We start from the raw sequence: 25,822 nt of genomic DNA on the forward strand, positions 1-25,822 counted from the left end.
TTTAAAAGTTTATTCAGATATTACTATCGGATATCTGCATTACTAAAATGGTATATCACAGATTTTCACAACATGGATTGCACCTACTGTCTTCCTCTATGCTTTCCGCAGTGTGTGAAATTAATTATTGGGAAGACTGAAGCAATTGTCTTCAGTCCTGCCACAAACACTGTTCCCTAGTCACAAGTCTATTCCTCTCCCTGGCAACTGCTTGAGACTGAGCCAGACTGTTCACAACCTTGCTGTCCTATTTGACTCTAAGCTGAGCTTCTGACCCCATATTCTCTCCATCAACAGGACTGTCTACTTTTGTCCCCATAAGGTGGCCAGTCTCGACTGTTGCCTCATCTCACCTACTGCTGAACTCCTGAAAGCCCTTATTGCCACTAGCTTCAAACATCCCACTGTTCTGGCCAATTTCTTACTTTGCAGCTGCCATAAACTTAAGCTTATCCAAAACACGACTGCCTCTATTCTAGCATGTACAACATCTCATTTTCCCATCACCCCTATACTAGCTGATCTACATTGACTGCACAACTGGCAAAACCTTGATCTTAAAATTCTTAGCCTTGACTTCAAATCCCTCCATGGCTTTGTTCCCCTCTATCTCTGCATTCTCCTCCAACCTATCAACTTTCACTATTTCTGTGATCCTCTGATTCTTGCCTTTCAAATCCCTGATTTTCATCATTCCGCCAATGTTTGCCATGCCTTCAGTTACCTAGACATTAAGCTCTGGAATTCCTTCCCTAAAACTCTTCATCTTGCTTTCCTCCTTTAAGAAATTCCTTAAAACCAACCCCTTTGACCAAGGTTTTGGTTACCTGTCTGAATATCTTTGTCAAACTTTTGTGTGATTACACTCCGGTGAAGCGCCTTGGCACATTTTATTATGCGAAGTTGCCGAGGAGAAGTCATCAGCTTCCACGCAGCAAGTGAGAGAGGAAAAACAGAAATAAAGTTAGCCTGCCTGCCCATTGCTGTATACCATTGGTAAAAACATAGTTAATGCCCTATCATGTTTGGATAGTTCTTATGATGTGGAGATGCCGGCGTTGGACTGGGGTAAGTACAGTAAGAAATCTCACAACACCAGGTTAAAGTCCAACAGGTTTATTTGGCACTAGCTTTCAGAGTCTCCGGCTCCTACGCCTGAGCCTGAGACTCCGAAAGCTAGTGCCAAATAAACCTGTTGGACTTTAACCTGGTGGATAGTTGTTGACATGAAAGATTTGAAAGAATTATATGCATAGGATTACAGGGGATATATGGCACAGGAGCAGGCCATTTGGCTCAACCAGTCCATGCCAGTGTTTCTGCTCCATTTGTATCTCCTCCTGTCTTTTCTAATATAAATCTACTATCGTAACCATTTATTTCCTTCTCCCTCGTTTGCTTGTCTAGTTTTCCCTTAAATATATTTATACATCCCTGTGGTAAGGGAGGCCCATGTTCTTCCCACTCTTTGGGGATTTTACTGAACCCCCTCTGAATGTTTTGATGACTATCTTACATTGATGACCTATAGTAATGCTCTTCCCCACAAGAGGAAACATTCCTCACACCTCAGCAATTTTTTCAAGAGAAAAAAGACCCAGCTTTTCAATCTTTTCCTGATATGCATACTCACCCATTTCTGGTATCATCCTTATAAACTTTCTCTGTCCTTTTTTATAATGTATCCCATGACTCCTCATCAAGTCTATTCTTAGACATTTTTATGGAGCTGGCTTCAAACTCAATTGCAAGTAAGTTACAATTGCAAAGAGATAGCTTGTTGCATGGATAATTTGAATCGTCTAATAAAAATGTTTTATAAATGAGTACTTTTTAATTGCAGTAAGGATGAAAATAACAGGCAACTTGATTTAAAAGTTCCTTGTTCAATTTAAAATTGAGCCAATTTTCAGAATGTTTTCTCACATTCTGGGATATGTTTTAATTTCATTTTCTCAGCTGCTATTTTAAGAACATAAGAAATAGGAGCAGGAGTAGGCCATCTAGCCCCTTGAGCCTTCCCTGCCATTCAATAAGATCATGGCTGATCTGATAGTGGTTTAGTTCCACTTACCCGCCCGCTCCCCATAACCCTTAATTCCCTTATTGATCAGAAATCTATCTACCTGTGACTTAAACATATTTAACGAGGTAGCCTCCACTGCTTCAATGGGCAGAGAATTCCAGAGATTCACTACCCTCTGAGAGAAGAAGTTCCTCCTCAACTCTGTCCTAAACTGACTCCCCCTTATTTTGAGGCTGTGTCCTCTAGTTCTTCTTTCCTTTCTAAGTGGAAAGAATCTCTCTGCCTCTACCCTGTCGAGCCCCTTCATTATCTTATATGTCTCTATAAGATCTCCCCTCAGCCTTCTAAACTCCAACGAGTACAGGCCCAATCTACTCAATCTCTCCTCATAAGCTAACCCCCTCATCTCCGGTATCAACCTGGTGAACCTTCTCTGTACTCCCTCCAAGGCCAATACATCCTTCCACAAATAAGGGGACCAAAATTGCACACAGTACTCTAGTTGCGGCCTCACCAGTATCTTGTACAATTGCAGCAAGACCTCCCTGCTTTTATACTCCATCCCCTTCGCGATAAAGGCCAACATTCCATTTGCCTTCTTGATCACCTGCAAACTGAGTTTTTGCGATTCATGCACAAGGACCCCCAGGTCCCTCTGCACAGTAGCATGTTGTAATTTTTCACCATTTAAATAATAATCCATTTTACTATTATTCCTTCCAAAGTGGATAACCTCACACTTGTCAACGTTCTACTCCATCTGCCAGATCCTCGCCCACTCACTTAGCCTATCCAAATCTCTCTGCAGACTTTCTGCATCCTCCACGCAATTCGCTTTCCCACTCATCTTTGTATCATCCGCAAACTTTGTTACCCTACACTCGGTCCCCTCCTCCAGATTGTCTATGTAAATGGTAAACAGTTGAGGCCCCAGCACCGATCCCTGCGGCACGCCACTAGTCACCAACTGCCAACCAGAAAAGCACCCATTTATTCCAACTCTGCTTCCTGTTAGATAGCCAATCCTCAATCCACGCTAACACTTTACCCCCAACTCCGTGTACCCTAATTTTCTGCAGCAACCTTTTGTGAGGCACCTTATCGAACGCCCGGAAATCCAAAAACACCACAATAGCAGCTGAGTTTCCAAATTCATCAATGAGCTGTCAGAACTATTGAATCAGCTAGTCACCTCCCCATGCGATTAGAGTCATAGTCATAGAGGTTTACAGCATGGAAACAGGTCCTTCGGCCCAACTTGTCCATGCCGCCCTTATTTTTTTTGGAACCCCTAAGCTAATCCCAATTGCCCACATTTGGCCCATATCCCTCTATACCCATCATACCCATGTAACTATCTAAATGCTTTTTAAAAGACAAAATTGTACCCGCCTCTACTACTACCTCTGGTAGCTTGTTCCAGACACTCACCACCCTCTGTGTGAAAAAATTGCAGTAAGAAGTTTAACAACACCAGGTTAAAGTCCAACAGGTTTATTTGGTAGCAAAAGGCACACAACCTGGTGTTGTTAAACTTCTTACTGTGTTTACCCCAGTCCAACGCTGGCATCTCCACATCATGAAAAAATTGCCCCTCTGGACACTTTTGAATCTCTTCCCTCTCTCCTTAAACCTATGCCCTCTAGTTTTAGATTCCCCTACCTTTGGGAAAAGATATTGACTATCTACCTTGTCTATGCCCCTCATTATTTTATAGAGCTCTATAAGGTCACCCCTCAGCCTCCTACGCTCCAAAGAAAAAAGTCCCAGTCTATTCAGCCTCTGCTTATAACTCAATCCATCAAGTCCCGGTAGCATCCTAGTAAATCTTTTCTGCACTCTTTCTAGTTTAATAATATCCTTTCTATAATATGGTGACCAGAATTGCACATAGTATTCCAAGTGTGGCCTTACCAATGTCTTATACAACTTCAACAAGACATCCCAACTCCTGTATTCCATGTTCTGACCGATGAATAGTTGTTGTCACTCGCAATCAAGGGTCACACATGAGGATTGGGCCACTTTATTGGAGCAAAACATGAGCAGCATCTTACTGGTCAAGAAGTCAAACGTCTACAGGAAAAAATTGGAGGTGAGAATGGACCATGTACTTACTTTGTACTGACAATATCCTTGGATAATAAATGTTCTTTGGGCAACGTAATTATGAAAAAAAATGCTAATTAATATAGCCAAAACAGCAGTGTAGACTGAGTTTTTAATACTGATCACGAACAGACCAATATCTTGCTTAATCCTAAATTGTTCAGCTTGGACAACAATCATGCTGTACCTGAAATACTATCACCCATCAAACCAAACTTAGAACTGACGACAGCTTCTTTCCAAACTTTAAATCTGTATTTTCTCTTTTAATTGTGGGCCAACCTGCTACACAGTTTATACGTGTTTTTAAAACCTAGTATTTGAGGTTGTTAATGATAGTGAACACAACATTTTGGTATGGCATTCCAGGGTCAATTAGTTTAATGAAGACAACGATTTGATTGGTCCTGACATCCCCCTATCTTGCCTTCCATCTGATCCTCCCAAACACTAGTAAGATAGCGAATTGAAATGCTGTCAGTTTGACATACTGTGATGTGTGCATTCTTCAAAATTTACAATGCTTGAAGCAAATGTTTGAGGACCTGACTTGTATGCACTGACTTGCTGTCCAGTTCAATGTTTTTTTTTTGCTTTAAAACTGTATCATGTCAGTGAATGCTAATTGTGTGTTTCCATGGGGTACATGTACTTCTGTGGCTCAAGTTGGCAGCACCCTTGCCTCACCAAAGGTCGTTAGTTCAAGTCCCACCCTTGAGATTTTAGGACACAAATCTAAACTGACAATCCAATGGAATACTGCACTGTCTGAAGTGCCATCTTTCGGATGAGACATTCAATTGAGGACCTGTTTGCTTTCTAAGATTGACATAAAGAGCCTATGGTGTTGTTTCAGGGAGTTATCCCAGTGTCCTGGACACTATTTATCCCTCAACCGACATCATAAAAACAGATGATTAGTTTGCTCATCACCTTTCCGTTTGTGGAACTCGTCTGTGTGAAAATTGACTATCCAGTTTCCTAAATTATATTGGTGACTACACTTCAAACTGTAAAGTTCATTGGGATGTCCTGATGTCATGAAAGGTGCTATATAAATGCAAGTCTTTTTTTTGTACATCAGTTCTTTCAGGAGGAAATGGCCTTGCATTATGGGAGAAGAAAATGTAGCATCTAATCATATTTAAATATCTCAGTGCTTTGCACTTGTATGCTGAGGGGGCTGGTGCTGTGGGGGAGGGGGTACAGCAGCAGTTTGGTAAAAGAGATAGCAACTAAAATTGATTTATATTGAATGATTTGTAACTGACAAAAGACTTCAATTATCCCAGAGCAAAATTCCACAACACCATGTTCTGCTGCTATTGGGAAAAATAAGATGCTTTGAAAGCCAAACGATTGTTTTTGATCAGTGAAATGTTACATGGGGATTCACAACTTTAATGATCAGACTATACACTTTTAGCAGAAACTTGTTTCATGAACACTGGATTTGTATGTCCTTTAGTTTCCATGGTTGTAATGTTTGGGTTTTCACTGCTGACTTTGTAACTTGCACCAGAAGGATACTGACTGTTGAAAACCTGTTTACTTTAACTAAATATTTGTTCAAGTGCAATCATTAGCTGAGTCTGAAAGCTGAATTCTTCTATAGTAGCCATTTATAATTGCTACAGTTTGAGTTCAGAGTGACTTGCGAAATTCATTACAATTGCTAAAAATATAGTACAGAGTGCTCACCGGTTATTTCAGATATAAATAATGTAGCTATTTGTGGGAAGTGGCCAGACTGGATTATGCTTAAGGCAAGAGCTCTTAAGCAGGGTACGTGTGCCAGCTTATTTAAAAATCCTAGACTGCCATTGATATCTTATGGAAACGGCAGCTTGGCATGAGAAGATGCAGAGGTAACAAATATAAAACTTCCCCAAACTGAGCTTGTACAGTTTGCAGAATATCTCAACATGTATTAAGGCAGTTCTGATTTGCTGCAGCAAGATGTGTCACCTCATCCTTACAAGATGAGTTGTATTTTTAATACTGCCTTTTTTAAAATCAGTTGCAAGATGCAGGAATTCATTGACACTGATTTCTTAACACAAAATAATCTATATTTTCTTATTAACTCAAGTGTTAAAGATTGTTATCTCCATTTGAAGAGCAGAGTTCTTTTGACCGGTCATCACAAAGTTCCACAAATACACATGAGTCAAGTCTATATGTTGCATTTTCAAGTCGATGTAGCTGTCTCCAGTAAGCATTATAAAGTTGAGTAACTGGGTTATAAATTCCTTGTTATTTCTGTGGTCATCTTGCTGCTACCTTGGTAACAATAGCTTTTGGCTCTTTGTTGTGAGCGATCAAGTGGTGTGTCTAAATTGCTAGTGGAGAAGGCTGCATAATTTTTAATGCAGACATTATGTAAGCACTAAACCTTGCATGATTTATGAGCTGTTGGCAGCAACTCCACACTTATGATCATGAAGGAACTCTTTGCTGAATCTATTTGATCATCCACCCAGTTTTGGCTAGCTATATATACATAGATGCAGCACCACAGCCAAATTCAACTAATTCATCATTTTGATCTGAAAATGCACCAGCTATATTAAGTAATTAATTGCGGATCTTGTTTGACACTAGCATAAAATCAGCAATTTATAAACTCCTCACATTTCTTTACGGCTCTTTGCACTTTTTGATACACATTGTTGTGGAGTTAAGCACTAATTGAAACATTAATGGGGCAAATTTTCCCACCACGGGAATTGGGGTGGATGAGGGGTGGACCATGGAAAGGCCCATTCATCTCGGGCAGCATTTTCCGGTTTTGAGGCAAGCGCAGCCAGAAAATCCCACCCAATTGCCGGTGCTCGTAAAATTCCACCCGAGGCTGTTCTGCAAGCCACGCCCACCCCGATTCTGGGGTGGATGTGGCGGTAAAATTCCGTCCAATGTCTCTAATGGTTGTTCTGTTATACAAAGTTACCCAGTAGAGAGAGTAATTACATATGGTGGAAGCTTGAAATTATAAAATGGAAATTGCTACAATTGCAAAATGGGCTGATCGGTATCTGAAAAATTAAGATAGGTTTGACATTTTGTGGGTCACGCCTGCAATAGATGGTATTGTGGTATTGTCACTGGACTAATAATCTAGAGGCGAATGCTCTGGGCTTAAAATCCCACCACAGCATCTGGTGGAATTGAACCCATTCTCTGTAATAGTGACCATGAGACTATCGTCTTGTTGTAAAAAAATAGTCTGGGTCACTAGAATCCATAGAACCCCTATAGTGCAGAAAGAGGCTATTCAGCCCATCAAGTCTGCACCGACTACAATCCCACCCTATTCCCATAACCCACATATTTACCCTGCTAATTCCCTGATACTAGAGTCAATTTAGCATGGCCAATCAACCCAACCCGCACGTCTCTGGACCGCGGAAGGGAATAGGAGCACCCGGAGGAAACCCACCCTTTAGGGAAGAAAGTCTGCCGTCCTTACCCAATCTGGCCCACATGCATTTCCAAACCTACAGCAAGGTGGTTGACTCTTAACTGCCCTCTGAAATGGCCTAACAAGCCATCCAGTTCAAGGGCAATTAGGGATGGGCAACAAACGCCAATATTCTATATAACCCGGGATTTGTTTTGCTTGGTATGTTGCATGCTTTGATAATGCATTGGATTGGGTTTGCAAAATTAAGTTCCCACAACATGACTGGGCCTCGGTCGATAAGATTATTTCAACTGTGATCCATTTCTTTTTTCATTTCCTACGCTCTCCTTTAATTTGGTCTTAATAGTTATGACAAAGTATTTTACAGCACAGAAATAGCACGGTAGCACAGTGGTTAGCACTGCTGCTTCACAGCTCCAGGGACCTGGGTTCGATTCCCGGCTTGGGTCACTGTCTGTGTGGAGTTTGCACATTCTCCTCGTGTCTGCGTGGGTTTCCTCCGGGTGCTCCGGTTTCCTCCCACAGTCCAAAGATATGCGTGTTAGGTTGATTGGCCATGCTAAAATTGCCCCTTAGTGTCCTGGGATGTGTAGATTAGAGGGATTAGCAGGTAAAATATGTAGGGATATGGGGGTAGGGCCTGGGTGGGATTGTGGTCGGTGTAGACTCGATGGGCCGAATGGCCTCTTTCTGTACTGTAGGGTTTCTATGATTTCTATGATGAAATAGAATTTTCAACCTAACTTGTCCATGCTGATGTCTATGTTCCACAAAACCCTCCCTCCCATTTTCATCCCATCAATTTACCCTTCCTCCCGTCTTTATCCAGCTTCCCCTTAAATGCAGTTATGAAATTTTCCAATTCCATTTCCTACTTCAGCCATCCAGTTAATTCTCTCAATGACACTGTAATTTTCAGCCATCAAATGCTGAATTAAGGGCAGTGTCATGTCATGGGCCTATGTCCACTATAATGTCCGAAAATTGCTTGATTTAAATTGAGCAGTTTCATTAAAGGTTAGATGACAGTTGATGATCAGACTGATTTATTACAAGGTATATTCTCTAGTGATATAGCGCTGCACCACATTGCTGTATGATGTGATGTGCATATTGCAGTAAATACCGGGCAGCTGTCATAATCGCTCACATAGTGATTTTCTGAATTGGAACCAACTTCCTCTTTGGGAGGAAGGAAAAGAAAGTTAGTAAGCTAGTTACCAATCCTAATTACTGGTGGATTGTTACAGAGAAACATCTCCTGGGCTGAAAGCAGATCACAGCCTGTGCTGCTGTTCATGGAGACACGAGTACAATAAAATCCAAAGAACTACAATCAGTTTAAACAGTTATTTATACTTAATTGATTTAAGCTATATTGACATGTGAAAGAGACCTCTCTTTTAATTTGATCTTAGTAGTAGTGACATAGTATTTTACAACGCAGAAACAGACCATATGGTTCAAGTGGTCCATGCCTCTGTTTATGCTCCACACAATCCTACTTTCTCCTTCATCTCATCCCAGCATATCTCTCTTTCTTTCTTCCCCATGTGTTTATCCAGCTTTCCCTTAAAGGCATCTATGCAATTTGCCTCAACTGTTTTAAGTTTTGCTGGGCTAAGCTCAAATGATTTTGCAATTCTATCACCATCATGCCATCATATAAAGAGATATCCTTCCATGTTCCATTCATTTAAGTTAGCTACGTGTAAAGATTTGCTTCTACTTTGTTTTCTTATTCACGTGCAATCCAACCCCAATTCCCAGTCACTGCATTGTACAATTCCAATTCTCTTCCCATACCTAGTTGTACACTAAGGCAGATTTTCATTTGTTTCCAGAGCAAGTAATTCTCAGAACAGGTCACTAGTCTATCACTAGGGACTTGTGCTTGAGGGGTACCACTCCACATCAAGCATGGCTGACCAGGAGTCTCTCCTGCAATGGAGAACAGGCCAATCTGAGACAGTAGACTCGCTTGGTGCTCTCCTGATGAGTATTTAATTTGGCTGAACTCTAATGAGTTGCAGGATTCAGTGGAAGCCACAGTGGGTACTTACGAAAAGGTCTGTCAAACTTTCACTGAAACATGAAGGTGGGGTTGGTGCAGAGCTGGAGATGGATGAAAAATTGGCCTTGCTTTGGATTGTAGCAAGCACAGGCTTTCCTGAGAGAGAAAGTAGCAGGAGAAACCAAATTGTAACAATGCTGTAAAATGAAAACTGAACTTACTTTTCTTCTGTAACTTATTCTCTCCTAGAATCTGAGAACTATGAAGCTCTTCCCCTTCCTCCCTCACTCCTTTAATCTTAAAGTTTCTAAATCCTAAATTTAGCATCACTTAATCATCACTCCAGTTTTGCTTTGACTTCCAGGTACTTTTTCAACTTTGATAGTTTCCTGCAATTAGGCCCTTGGCCCATTGCATTGATTTCTCAATTAAACCTATTTTTTTAAAAAAAGTTACTCCAGCTAATGAGAGAGGGTGGATAAACTCTGAATAAACTGATTTAGTGATAGATTCCCTGATAATTTGAATGTAAAAGTGTTAATTAAATTAACATTTTTTTAAAAAGGATAAGTGCCTCCACAGTGCTATTTATAACAATTGTTGCACCTATTCTTCATGTAGAGAATTTAACAATTATTGAACAAGCTTCTATAAACTAACGTGAACTATTATTGAAACAAAGCTGTTGCAACTACAGCTATAATTAATGACCCGTTATTGTGTTGTGCTATTTTATCACGCCCTCCTGATGTTACACAGTTTGTTGCTATGGCTACAGGAAAAACAGAAAATAACATCTCTTCAGCTCTTTAAAGGAACATTTTGTTACAGAAAGGGAACTGAAGGACTTTGTGACAAGGTTCCGGAACAAAGCTGAGGGAACTCGGAGAGGTAAGGATACTAATTTCTCCCTGTTTAACATGATAAATTTGAATATCTGTGTAATAGGTGAAGAATGTCTGCACAGATTGAACAAATAAGCAACATTAACTTGTTTCCAGACTTCAGTGTATTAACCGGAACTGTTAAATATGCTAAAATATTTCAAGCTATATAATGCAAATTATGACCTATTTGCATTATTTTTCACCTCTTTGTACAAACTGCATTGTTACCTTCATAATGTGCATCTTCCAGCCAGCAAAAGAACCACTTGTCCTACGTCCATCAATTGCGTGCAGAAACTAAAATATTCGAGGAAACTGCAGTCATTTGTTTCCAGGGACTCCTCATAATTACTTCAGTAAAAGTTTATATTAGAGCTTTTAACTCCAATTAGAAGAAAGAACTTGCATTATACCATATACATATAAACTTTAAAAAAGGACTGCTTTTGAAGTCCATTCACTGTACAGCCAGTGCAACATAGTAAGCAGCTGCATTTGGTGCAGTTTGTCTACGAAGGAATGTTGGTCACATTGAGCATCGAGGACAGGACACCTTACTCTTAAAATTGTCCCACAAGATCTATTATGTTAACCTGAGCTAGCAGTTCAAGAAGTAATCCAGAAGACGGTGCCTTTGGCATTGCTGGTAAATACAAATTATTGTTGTAATACTGGTGCAATATAAATGCAGATTATTGTTGTAATAATGGGCTGTGAACCACAATCTTTTGGACATAGAGCCAGGAGTGCTGCAGGTTGACATAAATTGAAATATCACATGGGCCTGAATTTAATCATAACTAGTAAGAATTTTTTCAGAAACGTTTCTATGTCTCCAAGTAAAGAAAGCAAAAGATGATGGAGACTGAATGTGAAGCATTCTCTTTAAAAAGGTTTACATTTATGTCATGCATTCATGACCATTGGACATCCCAAAACATGTTATAACCAATGAGGTATCATAGAATCGCTACAGTGCAGAAGAGGCCGTTCAGCCCATCGGGTTTTACCCAGGCCCTCTTTCTCCCTCCCCCACTACCATCCCCGTAACCCCACACATTTACCATGGCTAATCCCCTAACCTACACATCTTGGAACACTAAGGGGCAATTTAACATGGCGATCCACCTAACTTGCACATCTTTGGACTGTGGGAGGAAACCAGAGCACCCGGAGGAAACCCATACAGATACTGGGAGAACGTGCAAACTCCATGCAGACAGTCACCCAAGGCGAGAATTGAACCCGAGTGCCTGGAGCTGTGATCGAGGGATAAATATTGGCCAGGACTTTGGTGATGACTGTCTTGGTTTTCTTCAAAATAGTGCCATGGGATTTTGTATATCCATCTGAGAGAGCAGGTGAGGCATTTATTGTCTGGCACTAAAGACAGCATCTCCAAAGGTGCAGTATTCTCTCATGACTGCACTGAAGCATCAGCCTTGATTTTTGTGCTCAAGTTCTGGAGTGGAACTTTCGCTCATAATCCTTGGGGGCAATCTTACCATCACACCCCGATAGGTAGGGTGAGCCGGTAAGATTGTGCAAGAGCGCAGAGGGATGTGCGCATGCGCAATTGCACCCACTGCTGCTCTCAGCCAGCAATTTAAGCCCTGCCCCCACCCCCTACAGGTGAGAAACAGATTTTGCTGATTTTTCATGCACTGAGTGCATCAGATTGCAGATTTGGAATCGCACAAAAAATGGAGCAGAAACTCTCCTATTTTCACGCTCGTCCTGAACTTAAAATTTTTTCATAAGGTCACCCCTTTCGACTCAGAGGACCCTATCTTACCATTTTGATTCTAAGTGCTGGGTGTTTCAGATCCGACTTTTAGACCCGTTCTGAGGCACCCCCGTACGCACTCTGCCTGAAGAAATATCAGCGAGTCTGAATCATGTTGCACAAGCCTGTGGGTGGGGCTTAACGGGCTTGAAATCCTGCAGCTTCGATCGGTACCTCCAACTGCGCATGCACAGAAAAATGATAGAATGCTGCTCCCCTGCCACATCCCTCCCGGGCCGGATAATGCCTCCCCCTGACCCCTACGGACATTGCCCCACCCCCACAATATTACTGACACCCTTATCCTCCACCACGCAGACCGATCACGGGCCCCTTCCGCCCATCCCACAGATCTCCAGCAGAGAGGCAGTGGACACCCCCTTCCCCCCACTGATCACAGGCAGAGTGGCTGTGGATCCCCCTCTCCCTCACTGATCACATGCAGAGTGGCAGCGGACCCCCCCCCCCCCTTTCACCCCCCTCACTGATGGAGCGCCCAAATCAAACTTATATGGAGCATGTCTGCTTCGCGTCGATTCCAGATGGGCGAATGCGGTGGTAAAGGGGGAAGCGCTGATAAAGTTGGGCGTGCAGCCCATTAAGTCAGTTTAAATGGGTGTTGCATCTGTTTTGGGCGCGGTCCCGATCGCGGCCATTTTCAGGCCTTGGTAAAGGGGGAACCGGCACGGAGGCAGGTGCGGATTGCGCTACTTGCCTCACGCCTGACTTTACCAAGTTTTTGCGCCTAAAAACGGGCGCAACGCGATGATAAAATTGGGCCCAGAGAGTGCTACCAACTGGGCCACTGGTGATACTTAAATATCTTTATTGACAGTGCAAAAACATTAATATCGTTAGCCATGCCACCTCCTTGCTTGTTTGTCTCCAATTTACGAGTACACGAGAGTATCTTTGACCAAAGTGAATAGCTGACATGCTACAGATTGATATCAATGGTAACTGTTGTATTTATACAACATGCATGCTTAATACAAACTTACCTGTCTCAACGGGATTGGTAAACTAAACATAGATTCAGTTTATTTGAAGATACTATACAGATTGTTCAGCAGACAGATTTACTATAAAGATTCAGTCGCTGTTGTTAACAGGAAAATACAACTGCAACTCCTTCGCACCACATGCTATGAGCTAAACTGTAAGCTTTTCTGAAGACTGTCTGCTGATCACAGGATTTACATCCTGGCTACTTGTTCATTTCACATATTCTCTCTTTATGCAATATCACTGCATTCCCTTCTATTCCAGGATAACATTATATCCAATAATTAAAAATATATTAGGGTAGTTGCAAAAAACTATTTTCATAATAAATAATTCTCTGTTCAAGAGTTTAAGGATTTAAGTCTTGATAACATATAGATGGTTTAACAATCCTCCAAGCTCTTATAATGGTATGATCTTCCTGAGATCTAGATTTATCGTCTTGGGTGTTCTTGACCTGTTGGTGTGTTGGTATCTTGTGCTGATGGTTTTCATGGTGGTCCTCCACAATTTCACTCTCCAAGTCCATCTTAGGATGTGTTCTGGGTACATTTGGACTGCTAGGTGTTATAGAAATGTGCCTTCTGCTCCATCTTCATGTTGTTCCATTTGGTGTTTTACTTTATAAGATCCAAGACTTTTACACACTTTAGATACTTCTGTAGATAGCCAAGTTCCCTGTGTAGGATGTATGACTCTAACCTTTTGTCCTATGTGCACACCAGGCAATCCCACAGCTGTATGTCAGTCACGCGTCATCTTCATTTTCCCTTGTTTTTTGAGAAATTTCTCCTGTACTTCTGAGAAATGGGACAGGTAATGGCCTGGCAAAGTTGTCCTAACCTGCCTTCCGAATATATTTTCCACTGGTGACCATAAAGTAAGCTCATGACTAAAGGTGTTGCTCTTAAATGTAATTATGCAGAGATTTTGTTTTATTTCCCTGCACTTTGATTAATGACTTAACAGTGTGCATCATTTGCTCAGTGAGACAGCCGGATTTGGTATAGTGTGGTGAAGCTGTCACATATACACCATTTAGAACATTGTCCCTAAAAGATCTGCCAGTGTACTGTGGCCCGTTGTCCAATATAATCTTTTCAGACATACCAGACACGCTGAAAATTGAACTCATTATGTATGCCACAAACACACTTGAGGTATCCTTCAATTGCCTGATGAGTGGAAACTTGGAAAAATAGTCAATGACTAGGAGAAAGTCATTGCCATTGATAGTGAATAAACCCATAGCGATTTTAGACCAAGGATATAATGTGTCTTGTTCTTTGCATTGATGTGGCTGGTGCCTCTGGCGTGCTGCACACATCCTCAATGTCTTCTCAATATCGTTGTTGAACCTGGGCCAATATACCTTGCTGGGTGCGTTCGCTCTATGCCCATATGTTCTGGTCTAACTGTGATAATATGTCCTGACGAAGAACTTCAGGTGCAACCACCTATTTTCCCTTGAATCGCATACCTCTTGAAATATGTAGTCCATCTCTGTACAGCCAGGAACATCCAAGAGTGTCTGCCATTGCTGGTATCATGTCAGGCCAACCTTCTACCATGATTCTCCATAATACCCTCAGGTGTGGATTATTTGCTGTCTCCTCCTGAAGTTAGCTACACTTGAATTGATTGAATTTGATCATGAATGATACTAAGCATATCTTCTACATCAATGTCCACACGTATAGGTCCAATGAGATTTCCACAGTTATTTTTTTGGATTGGGTAACCTGCTCAATGTGTCTGAAGTAACCAATTTGCTGCCAGGTTTGTAATGGACATCAAAGTCATAGCCCTGTATTTTTATCAGAAGCCGTGGCTTACGCAAAATAATTTCCAATGGTTTATGGTCAGTTTCCACACAATGAATCATTTACCAAATATGTATGTGTGGAACCTTGTGAATATCGAATACCAGAGCAAATGTCTCATGCGCTATGTTTGAATAATTAGACTGCGCTTCTGATAGATTTTTGGAACTAAATGCATGCCATCTTGCATTATGCATGTCCCTAATCATTTGGAGATGTGTCGACCTCCTAAGATTGTCTCTGTTCTTGGGTTTTAGTATTGTAGAACACGTGTTTCTCCTATCAATGCAAGTGTAAGTGAGTCCTACTGTACACATGGAACATCCTTCCTTGATAGCTATGATGCTCTATTAGCAAAGTTGGGTATCGTATGATAGAAAAGTCTGTGGCATCTCTGCAAGTCCCCTTTGTCATGGAGAGTAGGCACGTCTTGTACATCTTTGAATTTGCCTCGGTCAGGACATATCCTGGAACTTGAATAGATATCACCAAAAAATAATCTGAGCCACATTCACCTGGGCAAATGGTATTGATAGTAACAAAAGCTTCTAACAGTTTGACTTCATCCACAGATCCACAATGTGGAAAGTCTATTTTCCAGTTGAAAATCTTTCTGCTCTGCATTTCATCCTTGTCCATCTAGGTTCAAATCTTGTGTATATGTTTGTATTTATCTGGGTCTTTGGTACACTCTCTGTTGTGCAGTGTACTGACAACATACATTTTGCTTGGATGCATCTTACCTTCAGTCACACCTCCAGACACAGATTTCCTGCATAGGAAAGCCAATGTCCTTTTGCAATGCATAACTTACAATTGGCGGCATGGTAGCACAGTGGTTAGCACTGCTGCTTCACAGCTCCAGGGTCCCGGGTTCGATTCCCGGCTCGGGTCACTGTCTGTGTGGAGTTTGCACATTCTCCTCGTGTCTGCGTGGGTTTCCTCCGGGTGCTCCGGTTTCCTCCCACAGTCCAAAGATGTGCGGGTTAGGTTGATTGGCCAGGTTAAAAAATTGCCCCTTAGAGTCCTGGGATGTGTAGGTTAGAGGGATTAGCGGGTAAAATATGTGGGGGTAGGGCTTGGGTGGGATTGTGGTTGGTGCAGACTCGATGGGCCGAATGGCCTCCTTCTGCACTGTAGGGTTTCTATGATTACAAGACTTTGAAACACAGGACAGCTTTATGGTGGGTGCAGCGGGCTACAGTCCCCACACAACTCGCTTGCTTACTGAGCCTTGGCTACCACGCCATTGCTGGTAGTTGCACCTAATGCTTGCAGCTATTGTTGTCCAGTGACAAAGGCTTCATATATTCTGCCACCATTTAGCAGTGTGTCAATATAATGACCTTTCTTTTTCTCCAGTTTGCTCCATTATTCGTTCAGAGAGCACTGCTATTTTTTCTGCTATTTTAATTTTTTAAAAGGAGAGATCTGTTCTTATAACATTTCCTCTAACTAATTTGGTATACTTGACTTTATTAACTGTGGCATAGAGTTTGAGAGCAGGGAAGTTCTGCTGGAACTATATAAAATGATTCAGCCCACAGCTAGAGTATTGTGTGCAGTTCTAGAATCCACATTATAGAAGGGATGTGATGGCATTGGAAAGCATGCAGAGGAGATTGACCAGGAGGTTGTCTGGGCTGGAGAGTTTAATTATGAAGGGAGATTGGATAGATTGGGCTTGTTTTCCTTGGAGGAGAGGAGACTGATGAGGGCATGATTGAGATGTATAAAATTGAGGGGCATAGATAGAGTAGACAGCAAGAAATTTCTCCCCTTGGTGGAGGGATTGATGACAAGGGAGCATAGATTTAAGGTAGGGGACAGGAGGTTAAAAGGGAATGTGAGGAAAAAGGTTTTTACCCAAAGGGTGGTGGGAGTCTGGAATTCACTGCCTGAAAGGGTGGTGGAGGCAGAGACCCTCATAACATTTAGGAAGTATTTAAATGTGCACTTGTGAAGCTAAAACACACAAGGCTATGGACCATGTGCTGGAAAATGAGATTAAAATAGATAGTTTGTCTTTGTCCAATGCAGACGAGATTTATCTTTTTCTGTGCTGTGGACTTCTATGACTCTAAGATCTTAAAGGACTGTAGTTAAAGTAACAGTCACATTATAGACAATTTTGTAAACAGCTGTCTTAAACACTGGTATACTATCTAAGCTCATTGAAATAGTAGAATTAATTGAACTGATGCAGTCTTGTTGGAAATTTCCAATTTAGTGGCACAATTAGATCTATTGAGTATTGTTCATTAAGAGTGACAAGCGTTCATTCTGTGTCACCATGGCTCAGTTGGTAGCACCCTGTTCCTCTGTCATAAATTTCAGCTTCAAGTCCAACTTCAGGGCTTGGGTACAAAAAAACAAAGCCATTGCATTACTGAGGGAGGGAGTGCTGCAAATTTGTGGGTGCTGTCTTTTAATGAGACATTAAACTAAGATTCTATCTGCCTGCTCCTGTTGATCTAAAGCAGTCCTGACCAATATTGATCCCTCAATCAACATCACAAAAATAGATTAACTGGTCACTTTCAGAGACTTTGTTGTGCATATATTGGCAATTGTATTTCCTAAATTACAAAGGTAACAACATTTCAAAGAGTACTTCATGGCTGTAAAGCACTGCCAGATGTCTGGTGATCATGAAAAGCTTTATATAAATGTGTTTTTTTTTGCAAGAAAATACAAACAAGTAATAAAACAAATATAACTCTATTGGAGGGAGATTTCCTTTGCATGTTATGTTAAATGAAATCAATAATCTACCAGTGAAGCAAAATACTGCAGATGCTGGAAATCTGAACATACTCACAGCAGGTCAGGTAGAATCCTGTAGTGCTGGCCACTCAGCCCATCAAGCTTGCACCAACAAGAATTCCATCCAGATCCTATCCCTGTAACCCCAAAGATTTACCTTGCTAGTCCCCGTGCACATAGGACAAAAGGTTAGAGTCATACATCCCACACAGACACAGGGAGAATAAGAATCGAACCAGGGTCCCTGGTGCATGGTACATTGGGGAAACTATGCAGACGCTACGACAACGGATGAATGAACACCGCTCGACAATCACCAGGCAAGACTGTTCTCTTCCTGTGGGGGAGCACTTCAGCAGTCACGGGCATTCAGCCTTGGATCTTCAGGTAAGCGTTCTCCAAGGCGGCCTTCACGACACACGACAGTGCAGAGTCGCTGAGCAGAAACTGATAGCCAAGTTCCGCACACATGAGGACGGCCTAAACCGGGATGTTGGATTTATGTCACATTATCAGTAACCCCCACAGCTTGCCTCCTGGACTTGCAGAATTTCACAAGCTGTTCTGTCTGGAGACAATACACATCTCTTTAACCTGTGTTGAATGCTCCCTCCACCCACATTGTCTGTACATTTAAGACCTGGCTGGCTGTAGAGATTTGCATTCTAATCAGTATTCTGTAATTTGATTTCTGTGTCTGTGCCCTGTTTGAGAACAGATATCCACTCCATCTGACGAAGGAGCTCTGCTCCGAAAGCTTATGGTATTTGCTACCAAATAAACCTGTTGGACTTTAACCTGGTGTTGTGAGACTTCTTACTGTGCTTACCCCAGTCCAACGCCGGCATCTCCACATCATGGCTGTCAGGAGGCAGCAGTGCTTGCCCCTATGGCGCCCCTTATCTGTGGTAGCATTTGTGGAGAGAATAAAGGTTAACGTTTCAGGTCATTGATAAAGAATGCAAATCTACTCCCACACCATTAATTGGGATTTCTTCAATATTGCTCTGATGGTCAAAGTAGTCGACCTTCATTTCCCTAATACTGACATCTCAATGCTGATTATGCAACTAATTACACAGCCAAACAAACTTACAAGTTAACATTCTGGCAGAATCTTAATTAAAACTAAGACTAGATTTGTCCAGGTAATGAGGGCAATTTAAATCATAGTGGGTACTGATCCCAAAACCTACTTTCCAGTAGCTTATCCTTTTCCCTTATATTTCAATTATTTAGCTATAATCTGGATGATGGCAGAAGGAAGCTCAGTCAACATGGAATCTCTGCAGGAGTCATTTAAAAAGTTTGCAGCATATGGAGACACCAAAGCAACTGGTAATGAAATGACTGGGAAAAACTGGGCCAAGCTGTGCAAAGACTGTAAAATCACTGATGGCAAAGCAGTCACCTCAACTGATGTGGACATTGTCTTTTCAAAAGTGAAGTAGGTACAAGATATTTATTTTAACTTAAAACGTTGCAAATCCTGTATGGAGTAACCTGGCATCAAGTCACTATCCAAGGTCCAGAAAATAAAGATATATTTCATGATTACTACAAGTAAAATGTTGATGGAGTATGAATAATACAAAACACACTCCTTTCAATTTTGAACCCTCTTCTATTTAGTTCAAACAAATGGAATAAGGCTCCATTGGGCATTCTGTCAAGGTTCTGTTCTGTTTTTAAAAGTCTAAGTAAATTGGTGTGAGCTATCTCAATCCAACACTCAATCTTCATAAGTCCACCACTGCCCACTGTTCACTGGGCTATCTCTGTCACCTCATGTATCAGTGAATGCACTATACAAGATTTGTGACAATTCAAATCAAATTTTTATCCAATCTGCATTTAGCCAGAAGGTATTTAATGCTGTTAATTCACACCTTAAAGTGAAATATTTCTTCCCAGATTGTTGACTGTTTAAGTTTATTTATTACTGTCACAAGTAGGCTTGCATTAATACTGCATTGAAGTTACTGTGAAAATGCCCTAGTCCGCCACACTCCAGCTCCTGTTTGGGTACATAGAGGGAGAATTTTAGCATGGCTAATGCACTTAACTAGCGCGTCTTTCAGACTGTGGGAGGAAACCGGAACACATGGAGGAAACCCACGCAGACACAGGGAGAACGTGCAGACTCCACACAGACAATGACCCAGTAATCGAACCCGAGTCCCTGGCGCTGTGAAGCTGCAGTACTAACCACTGTACTACTGTGCCGCCCCTGATCAGCAATCTGACTATTAATCTGTCTTCCTCTTTTGAGGCAATGACTGATCTCTGCATTTCAGCACTTCCTGCTTTTGTTCAGATTTTTAGAATGATCAAGTTTTTGAAAAACCAAACTGACTTACTTAATTTTAACCAAAAATATATATTTTATTAATAAAATTTGTGTAAGTACATTCTAAAACATTTCAAATTGAATATTACAGAGAGTGCAATAAAATACAACTTGTCTCCATATAGCATGTTCCACTCTGGAGGTACCTGAATACATTTGCAATATTATTGATGTATACAATACACATTCCATGTCAAGTATACAGCCTGAGGGGTTCCACACAGTTTCCAACCCCTCGGTGCATTATGGCTAAAAGGTATTATCTTCATTTAATCTGTAGTCTCAGGTTAATATAAAGGTAAATCCAATTTCCTTTGACGAAGAGTGCTACACTAACCCACATGTATAGTAATTCATTAATGACAATGCTGTAATTTTGAGACCGTCTCTCTTATAAATCTACCATGAGTTATAATCAAGTGAATTTCCTGCCAGACAGGAGCAATGCCACATGGAAATGAGCCCTCAGGTAATTAGAAAGAAGTAATTACTATTGTCATCTCACCTTGCTGGAATACTACTGAAGTAACAATGGCTGAAAACGCAATCTAGAGAGACAGCACAGTTCAAAGACATCAAACCTTTCCCAACCAAATTTAGAAATCATTTGATGTAAAAATTAAATAAAAATTCTTTAGATTTAATGCATATGATTTTCAGTATTAATCTGTTCTACGTCTGCAATACTCCCAATGTCTTAAGGCAGAACATTGCATGTAAAATAAATATTAAGTTATTTATTAATCAGGTTTCTTGTAAACATAAGAAAACATTGATCAGAAAGATAAACACAGCCACATTCCTTTGCATTTTATTCCTGGCACAATCCTGCAGTAATTTAAACATGAAGTTTTTCTGTTTGTAACTGAACTTTGTAACTGTTGAATAGCTGCAGAATTCACCTTGCCTATTGTTTCATCAGTAATGTAGCACTTTAATTACATTTGTGCACAGAGCCAAGACAGCTCGAGTCATCATCTTTGCAGAGTTTAAAAATGCTCTGGCAGAGCTCGCTCCAAAAAGATTCAAAGGCAAAAGTAAGGAGGAAGCGATTGAGGCAGCCTACAAGCTGATTGCTGGAAAAGATCCGACAAATGTTGGTGTAACGGTGAGTGAATAAACACAAATTCACTGGCAAGGATAGAAACATCACATATCTGGACGGATACACAATTGTCAGGCACAGGGTGTTGTTGGAAATGTACAAATGTGAAAATGATAGGACCAGAACAAATCAACTTCTGCACTGGGAAAAGAAGGATCTACCAATATACAACCTTGTTCTATCTTTGGGTAATTTAGGTATGATCCTTTGTTCTTTACAATCTACCTGCTTGAGACAATTTATCCATACAAACATAGTCTAATCCCGTCATAATTTTAAACACCTCAATCAAATCTCACCACAGTCTGCATTCCTTTAGAGTGCACTGCCCTGTCACTCATCAAGTAGTTGGAAGGTTTGCATTTGCTACATCATATGCAGACTATTAATTTAAACAACTGCAGATCACCATCAGTAGCATTGCACAGGGTAACGCATGCCACAGAAAATCACACTTTCTTTCACCCTATTCTTGTTGGTGTATCACCAAAGCAGTTTTATATTTTGTTTTGCTATTTCTGGAAACAGATTTTTTTATTTGGTCATGGGATGTGTGCGTCACTGGCTAGGCCAGCATTTATTGTCCATCACTAATTGCTCTCGAGAAGGTAGTTTGCTGCCATCTCGAACCATGTATTTTAGAAATGCCCACAGTGCTATTAGGATCGGAGTTCCTAATAGCGACCCAGCGACAATGAAGGAACTGCAATATAGTTCCAAGTCAGGACGGTGTGTGACTTAGAAGGTAACTTGTGGGTGGTGGTGTTTCCATGTGTCTGCTGCCCTTGTCCTTTTAAGTAGTAGAGATTGCAAGTTTGGAAGGTGCTGTCAGACGAGCATTGGTGAGTTGCTGCTGTGCATCTTGTAGGTGGTACACACTGCTGCCATTGTGTGATAGAGTCAGAGGTTTACAGCCTTCGGCCCAACTTGCCCACATTTGGCCCATATCCCTCTATACCCATCGTACCCATGTAACTATCTAAATGTTTTTTAAAAGATAAAATTGTACCCGCCTCTACTACTACCTCTGGCAGCTTGTTCCAGACACTCACCACCCTCTGTGTGAATATCTTCAAAACTGATGTGGGGATCACAATGCAGGCAGCATATGAGCTTCATGCTACCTTTTTTTAAAAAAATGATTTCAGCATTCAGCCAGTGCTATGCACACTGTTGATTTGCTGGACACCTAAGCAGCTGACATCTATTAAAGCTAGGCTGCAACCTTTAAAGAGTATATGCATTGCGGGTTGAGTCAGGTGTTGGCAGTCCAGTGGAGCTGAATCTGACTTTGGAAAGGCAGAAGACGGCACAAGAAGGGAGAGCTGGCTCGTAGGTTTTCACATGCTACATTGCCTTGGTCAGGTGCATGGGAGGTGTCAGTGGTGGAGAGAGTGAATGTTTAAATTGGTGAATGGCATGCCAAACAAGTGGGCTGCTTTGTCCTAGATGAGATTCATAGAAACATAGAAAAGGGAGCATTCAGCCCATCGAGTCTGCATTGACTCTCAAAGATCACTACATGACTCAAGAACAACTTTTTCCCTGCTACCAGACTTTTGAATGGATCTATCATATATTAAGCTGATCTTTCTCTACACCCTATCTGTGACTGTAACACTCCATTCTGCACCTTCTCCTTTCCATCTTCCTCATGTCCTCTATGAACAGTGTGTTTTGTCTGTACAGCGCGCAAGAGCAATACTTTTCATTATAGCCCAATACATGTGACAATAATAAATCAAATCAAAAACAGCAAGGGACATTAACCTCTTGTAAAATTGACTTATTATCCAGATGGTACTTGGGAGCTCCTATTGTATTGCACCGACAACACCTAGTAAGCTTGGTACTAATCCAGAGCAAAGCAGTCTGCTTAAGTGACACCCCAACACCTTAAACCTTCACTCTCTCCACCACAGCACATCGTGGCTGCAGTGTGTTTCATCTACAAGATACACTGCAGCAATTCACCAAAGCTTCTTCACCAGTATCTCCCAAACCCACAACCTCCATTGCCGCAAAGGGCAAGGATAGTAACTGCATGGGAACGTCTCACCTTCAAGTCCCACAATATCCTGACTCAGAAATACAATGTTGTTTCTTCAATGCTGCCTGGTCAGAATGCTGGAACTCCCTCCCTAACAGCACAATGGGACTGCAGCAGGTGAAGAAGGCTGCTCCCCACCACCTTCCCAAGGGTGATCAGGACCGGCTAAGAACCTTCTCGGCAATGTCCAGATCCCGTGGATGAATAAATAAAATAAAAAAATTGAAGCCATGGCAACCATTGCTTATCCCATATGTCCATGTGAATCACGTGATTCCATGGAACTGATTTATTACATTTTTTCAATAATAGTTTCTGTCGGGTTGTGAATCTTGTTCTTTGACTTTTCTGCAGCAATATAAATATATGTTGTATTTGAATGGGCTGTCTGTATGTTTCACTTAACTCAGTAGTAAGAGCAAATCTGGAGTCTGGACTTACAATCAGAAATAGCGACATGGATCAACTGCACCTTTCTGTCTCAATGCAATAATATTTCCTTCCTAGAAAGTAACAAAGGCTGGTGCTGTTGACAGACTAACGGATGCATCTAAATATACCGGCTCCCATAAAGAACGCTTTGATCAAGACGGCAAAGGCAAAGGGAAGACTGGCCGAGAAGATATTGCAGAAAATACAGGTTATGTGGGAGCTTACAGAGGTGCTGGGACCTACAGTGAGAAAGCTAAAGAGAAATAACGTCAAAATGTACTTTCTTGGTTGGTTGTAAGCAAAGAGGAACCTTTTGGTTATCCTACTTAAGGCACATAAAATTAATTAAGTCACCCTTCTTAACCTAAAGTTTGAATTTCGGAATCATTGTTTTATATATTTTCCTGTACAAATGCTGTTCCATCATGCTAAATATTTTACCAGTTTTTGTGTAGATGCTATTGTATTTAAAATAACCAGTTAACATCTATGTTTCAAAATAAACATACCGATCGATTTAATACAAGCAGCACTCTAGTACTGAAGTAAAGAAGCCATAAAAGTATTCACCACACTCTATAAGTCAATGATAAAGTATTTTATGATACTGGAAGCAGCATTTCATACTATTTGCATTGTATGGAAAGAATATCTTCATTTTAAACATACTCGTTACAAATCAGCTGCCTTAACATTAGCCTTAGACTGCACAGTTCTTAATTAAACCACATGAAAAAAAGACCACAGCATAAAATTTCATAGAAATCATAAAAATCAGAGAATCGCTACAGTGCAGAAAGAGGCCATTCGGCCAATCAAGCCTGCGCTGACAACAATCCCACCCAGGCCCTATCCCCATAACCCCATGTATTTATTCTGCTAGTCTCCCTGACACTAAGGGGCAATTTAGCATGGCCAATGAACCTAACCCACACATCAGTGGAGTGTGGGAGGAAACCCTCACAGACACGGGGAGAACATGGAGACTCCACGCAGACAGTCACCCGAGGCCAGAATTAAACCCAGGTCCTTGGCGCTGTTAGGCAGCAGTGCTAAAGACTGTGTCGTCCATATTGCCAATTTCTGATGCAATCTCCTCTCGACATGTCAGGCATTCATTATCACAAAACAGTTCACTGGTCTGCGATCTTGCAGCCATTATCTTTAATGAACAGTATTGCATTGTGTATTCACTGTGCATGTCAGAAGTATTTGTTAAGGGGCATTATTATTAGTGCTTTTGGTATGTTGCAAGATTTGGTAATGATGTAATCAGATTGTCAGCTATTTTTTGCCATAATAAAGTTTTATTGGTTAGTGAATGAAAAGTAGACTTAATGCTTGAAGAATCAATTTGTAGAGTCCTTGCTGTTTTTTGCATTTCAATCTTTTCCTTCATCTAGTACAGCATTGTTGAGGTCTGGTTTTGTGCAGGTTGTTCCATGAAATGAACCCACCCTGTATTATTCCTCAATACAAGAGTCCCATAGAAATACATTGAAACATTGCATTCAGCCAAATCCATCCATGTTGGTGTTTACCTGGCATCACCCATCTAATAATGTGACTTGTGGATTGGGGAGGTGGGCACATTTTAACTAGATTTTCTCATTTGAAAATTATCATAGCAATTTTCAGCTTATGATGCGAGTACAATAAGAACCAATAGTGCCAGTTACTCGCCCAATGCCACATTTCAATTTTGTTTCATTCAAGGTGCCGAGAAGCAAATTTTGGAAAGATAAGATTTGGTACAATATGATTTTTTTTAAAAGTTGGGGTATGAAGAAAATAAATAGCTTGCTCACCAAAAAAAGTCAAAGCAATAAATTGATGATTTTTTAAAATGAGCAATTAATAAAGATGGTCATTATAGTGTAAGAGAGCAAAAGTGATTATGTCTACCTCACTCCTGGTCTCGGGGTGCTCAGTAGCACCAACAATACACACTCTCACTCTCCCTCTGTCACACTCAATCACTCTCACTCACCCTCTCTTTCTCCCCCTCTTTCTCTCTCTCTCTCACACACACACACTCACTCTCT

General features: G+C 41.1%; 1 protein-coding gene across 1 annotated transcript; it reads left to right on the plus strand.

Moving 5' to 3' along the window:
• Nucleotides 1-5,798: 5,798 nt before the first annotated feature.
• Nucleotides 5,799-25,224, plus strand: LOC144492279 (tubulin polymerization-promoting protein family member 3-like). The gene is made up of 5 exons (XM_078210273.1): nucleotides 5,799-5,920; nucleotides 10,405-10,464; nucleotides 19,080-19,287; nucleotides 21,145-21,298; nucleotides 23,853-25,224. The coding sequence occupies exons 1-5, from the start codon at nucleotides 5,893-5,895 to the stop codon at nucleotides 24,042-24,044; spliced, it is 642 nt and encodes a 213-aa protein (XP_078066399.1). The 5' UTR covers nucleotides 5,799-5,892; the 3' UTR covers nucleotides 24,045-25,224.
• The last annotated feature ends 598 nt before the right edge of the window (nucleotides 25,225-25,822 follow it).

The sequence above is a fragment of the Mustelus asterias genome, chromosome 4 (assembly GCF_964213995.1).
Source record: "Mustelus asterias chromosome 4, sMusAst1.hap1.1, whole genome shotgun sequence".
Classification (NCBI taxonomy): domain Eukaryota; kingdom Metazoa; phylum Chordata; class Chondrichthyes; order Carcharhiniformes; family Triakidae; genus Mustelus; species Mustelus asterias.

Excerpts from the sequence above, each read along its gene's own strand:
- LOC144492279 (XM_078210273.1), top strand. The coding sequence starts at position 5,893 with ATGCTTAAGGCAAGAGCTCTTAAGCAGG. Across the intron at positions 19,288-21,144 it reads ATTGTCTTTTCAAAAGTGAA|AGCCAAGACAGCTCGAGTCA; the intron begins GTAGGTACAAGA and ends ATTTGTGCACAG. Across the intron at positions 21,299-23,852 it reads CGACAAATGTTGGTGTAACG|AAAGTAACAAAGGCTGGTGC; the intron begins GTGAGTGAATAA and ends TTTCCTTCCTAG.